A 4,360-nucleotide genomic window follows, 5' to 3' on the forward strand; every position below is an offset into this window, starting at 1 on the left:
CACAAACAGACGACCGAGAGTAACTCGGACTAAAAACATCGTCTTTGTGTCATTCCTTCCTTCTTCTTTTCCTCTTTGCCAGATCCAGTCTACATAAGTAAAGACAAGACGGTCAGATCAACTCAATAAGACCTTTATACGACCTAGCCACTACGCTAAGTAAGTAAACAATTTATAATCGGTACAAAAAGTAAAGCCAGATTAGAAACAGAGAATAAGAGACAATGACGGACGACATATCTAAAACCAAGTGAGGCTTGACATAATAATGTGATAATTATGCGAATACTGATGTAATTTGCAAAATTTATGAGAATATTCTCTAAATCTGTTGCATTACATAATAGGACTATTCAAGCTAGTGGAATATGCAATTGCGAATGAATGCAACACAGGCAGATATCAATTATGTAAATTAAGACTTAATTTGCATAATTAATGAGAAAATGCTGTAATTCAGCAGTAGAACTGCCTGGAATTCCATACTTAGGGTATTGGAAAGTTAAGTTAAGGTGAACATCATTAAACATATCCTATTCAAATGAGGACCATTTGCATAATTTATGACGAAATGCTACAATGTCAATGGCATTCTCTGTTAAGACAGGACTGTCATTTGGTGGAGAATATGATGAACTGATATGATTCATGGAAATGAGGATCATATTTGCATAATCAGGGGGAATAATCTATAAGATATCAAGAAGTAAACCTACGGTACCCAAAGCCAGCCTGGAGTCCAGCCTTGTTAGCTTTAGTCCGGACTAAAGCTAACAAGGCTGGACACCAGGCTAAGCCAAAGCACTACTAACCTGTGTATTGGTCAGCCTTTGTCGAGTTTTCCGCCAAATAGATCCCCCTTCCAAACATACCCTGTCCGGACATCCGGAAGTCAAGACCTCCGGCTATAATCGCTTCCACCCTTTCCGGTTTTGTTCCGTGGAACAGGAAATGTTCGTTGATTTCTGGTACCAACAGATTGTTTAAAACCGGCGTGTTTAAAACGCCTGTAGCTATAGGAGGTTCTGGGGGACGGAAGAATCCCTCCTCGGCTGCTCTATAGCAGAACTCCTGTCGGTGAGCGGCATATTTGTAGTACAGGCGAGGGTTTTCAATTCTTTGAACGTTATGTACGACGATTTTTCTGTGTTTGAGTTTTTCTGCATCAATGCCTATCCCTACAGCATCTTCTCGCCATGTCTTTTCTACGAGAGACTTGATGGCTTTTGTTACCTCTGGAGTCACGTGTACCAGGTGTAGACCTTTATGCTGAGGCAGGTGTGTCCCTCTGTAGTGCTTCCAGTACTTCGGAGCCCGGATCAGGGAACCAGCAATGTGTCGGAGCTCTGCAGATCGTCTTTTAATCCATACTTCTGATAAAAGAAAAGGGATACATATTTGAGCTACATGCTACTCATGTAAACATGCTGGTGTCTAATTTATAAGATTTCGGAGACGTTAAAAATTATCCGAGGCCACGCCATAACATCATTTGTAACGCTGTGTTTCATTAGTCGCTGACAGAAAACGATACCATATTGAGGAAATCAGTGATACTTTACCTGAAGTTCGGGTACCATTTGCTAGGGGGCTCACGGTAACGTGTGTAGACCAGGGACTGATTTCTACTGGTTCGCAAGTGTTCCCAAACAGTGCTTTACGACAGACGTCTTCTATGAAGTCCTCTTCCGCCTGTGTTGTTATTAGACATGGATGTTTGTGTATACACATTGGAAGATAAAAGAATGCTATCTTTGAATACAGAAGGAAACGAATGACATGAAATCGTAGATAAGTAGTTTATATGTTTCATGCAGTCTGACTTAGACATGTAATAATATATAAATAAGATCAAGCATGAGTTAATGAAGAAGAAAGGCAAAGATTTATGACTGGCCAATAATAATGAAGAAATTACATTTTAATTAACAATGCCATGTCAGATTGAATTGACTTTATGCTAATTTTAATACATGTAACATGATGATGAATGTCTCGCTCTTCTCTCGGTGTTTACAGTGACATAACACCTGGCGTTCAGGCCTTCAGTTAGGTCACGGAGCGGTGGTTTAGGCCGTGTTTATGTGAAGTCACCCAAGGCGCTTTACATGTGGTTTCCCCGAAGCCGGTTTCAAGTGGCTTCATCTGAACGCTCCAAATCACATTGAAAGCGCCTTGATCCCAAACCTCTTCTAGATGTGGTTTTGAATCGGTTTTCCCGCATCGCGATTTGCGTCTGAACGCAATGTGATTTCAATGTAACTTCACTTGGTCATGGATTACGGGGTGATATTCCTTTATTTAATATATGCAATACCAATTTTACGTGTCTGCAACTGAAAGAGCAGTAGTGGTCTAATAATGTGTCTGTTCTAGGACGAGCTTCACCGCCTCTGACGGGACCACGTCGGCATTCGGCCTAGATACGCTGGGAGGGGGGCATCAGCAAGCAGGTCGTTCACCACTGACAATAATGACACGCTACCTAGCGTGTTTTCATCAAACAACAATGAATGTAGTTTCGGAGAATTTTGATCGGGCACATTTTAAAAAGAATGTATGGCACGTGGACCAGATGTGAGGAATGAGAGTTACCCGAATCGCGGTTTGGGTGACTTCACATAAACACGGCCTAAGGCAGTGGTTCTAGATCACTGACCAGACGTTATGTCAATGTTTACACATCGGGCGGGTCATTGACCGTTAAATCAACGCATACGTACATCGTGCATCCATGGCGGCCCGAGTGTGGGAATCAGGTCACAGCTTTTGGCACTCACGGCCAAGAACAAAACGATGGCACAGAAAACTCCAGCATATGTCGACATATCAGACAGCTGTAACCAAGTCTGCAGCATTCCAACGAAAATTTAGGACGGTGGGATACCAAAATCTGTGGAGAAAAACTAAATGAATAAATAGATAAATAAATAAATAAATAACGACGACAGTATTATATATCATTGACTCAAGCAAATGTGGGGTATTTATGTATATAAGGTAATGTACTGTTGTAATCTAAGTCTGGTAGTAAACCTACTCAGTGTTTATTATTGTCAGAAAAATGGAACATTTGTTGTATAACAGCATTTGAAAGTTTAATGAAGAGAGACATTAAAGTTTGCAACTAGGTACTGCTATATATTCTATACATCTATTAAAAGTTTTAGGTCAGCTATATCAGTCAACCTAATAATAAAAAATAAATTTCAAGTCCTAATTATAACTTTCTGTGTAACATATTGACTAACGCTGGAAACGACCTCTTTTCCGTATATCTGTTACTAATTGGCTTCTCAGAAGTCGTGCGGGCTGTACCAATTTTGGTAGGGGAGTTAAAAACTTAATTAAACACGGGGAAACGGGATAGGACAAATATATCTCCTTTCAGACGGAAAACCCACTCTCTTGTCTTTTTCTTTCGTAACGAGTGTTAAAAAATTATAACGTTTGCATATTCTTGTATTAATTGTGTTATTTTAAATCAAGCGTCACAGCTGTCAGTGGATAACGTATTGATATGTCAACAGGTATGTTTGCTTCATTCGTCATGGACCGGCGTCGCTATCACAGTATACAGTACGTCGTCGTCAAAGTAAATTATACATGGGTAATAAAAAGTTGTTCAGATAAAATGTACTCACAGTCACACTAGAAACCTGGTGGAAGACAACAATCTGATTATTAAGAGCAGACCATGCGGAGATCCCCTAGCGCAAACCACGGCTACAGAAACCGGGGGATTTCCACTGCCTGGAATTCCCCAAGGATTACATCATTTGCTACCGCAAGGTGGTACTTTCCATTCAACGTCTAGGGGGGTAAGCCTCCCGAGAAGACTTTCCAAACTAGATAGAAATATTAGCGGTTGCTAATATAGACAGGTTCGCGTTGTAGTGTAAGCTAAATCGGCTAAGATTGCACAACGGACGTTACCCATGACCTTCGACCTTTTGGGGGTTCGATGCAGGCGTCAACAGCGCCCTCCCCACGCCTCGCCCGTCCGTTTTCGTGGGCAAATTTCTGCTTTTTTTAGTAGGTTTCGGGACCTAAAAACTCACACCAGGGGGAGAAATAAGCCACATACGTTATTTTCATGGTAAACATCGCTAAAATGCACCAGCTATATCACACCGAACGGCCGCGTGTTACATTCAATCTTTGCACATTTGATTGCAGGGAGTTGTTTAAAGTTGAACACACCACAGCTTCAAGGCCACATACTCGCCGCACATACTCCTGTTTACCTGAGGGAGTATCGGTGTATGTAGCGCCACAAGCTGTGTCCTTGAGAGTGCTCAGACTGCCAACTTTGGCCTGAGGTTATGGCGAAGGGAAATGAGGTCACGGAGAACAGAAC

At 41.5% G+C, this 4,360-nt stretch overlaps 1 protein-coding gene across 1 annotated transcript; it reads right to left on the minus strand.

Annotated features, from left to right (window-relative positions):
- Positions 1-3: 3 nt before the first annotated feature.
- On the minus strand, positions 4-2,861 carry LOC109463350. The gene is made up of 4 exons (XM_019760123.1): positions 2,724-2,861; positions 1,563-1,692; positions 1,234-1,373; positions 4-89 (listed from the first exon to the last, which is right to left on the minus strand). The coding sequence occupies exons 1-4, from the start codon at positions 2,856-2,858 to the stop codon at positions 30-32; spliced, it is 465 nt and encodes a 154-aa protein (XP_019615682.1). The 5' UTR covers positions 2,859-2,861; the 3' UTR covers positions 4-29.
- Positions 2,862-4,360: the final 1,499 nt, after the last annotated feature.

The sequence above is a fragment of the Branchiostoma belcheri genome, unplaced genomic scaffold (assembly GCF_001625305.1).
Source record: "Branchiostoma belcheri isolate BF01 breed outbred unplaced genomic scaffold, Haploidv18h27 scaffold1240, whole genome shotgun sequence".
Classification (NCBI taxonomy): domain Eukaryota; kingdom Metazoa; phylum Chordata; class Leptocardii; order Amphioxiformes; family Branchiostomatidae; genus Branchiostoma; species Branchiostoma belcheri.

Excerpts from the sequence above, each read along its gene's own strand:
- LOC109463350 (XM_019760123.1), bottom strand. The coding sequence starts at position 2,858 with ATGCTGCAGACTTGGTTACAGCTGTCTGATATGTCGACATATGCTGGA. Across the intron at positions 1,374-1,562 it reads AAATGGTACCCGAACTTCAG|AAGTATGGATTAAAAGACGA; the intron begins GTAAAGTATCAC and ends TTCTTTTATCAG. Across the intron at positions 90-1,233 it reads TGGTACACGTGACTCCAGAG|ACTGGATCTGGCAAAGAGGA; the intron begins GTAACAAAAGCC and ends TTACTTATGTAG.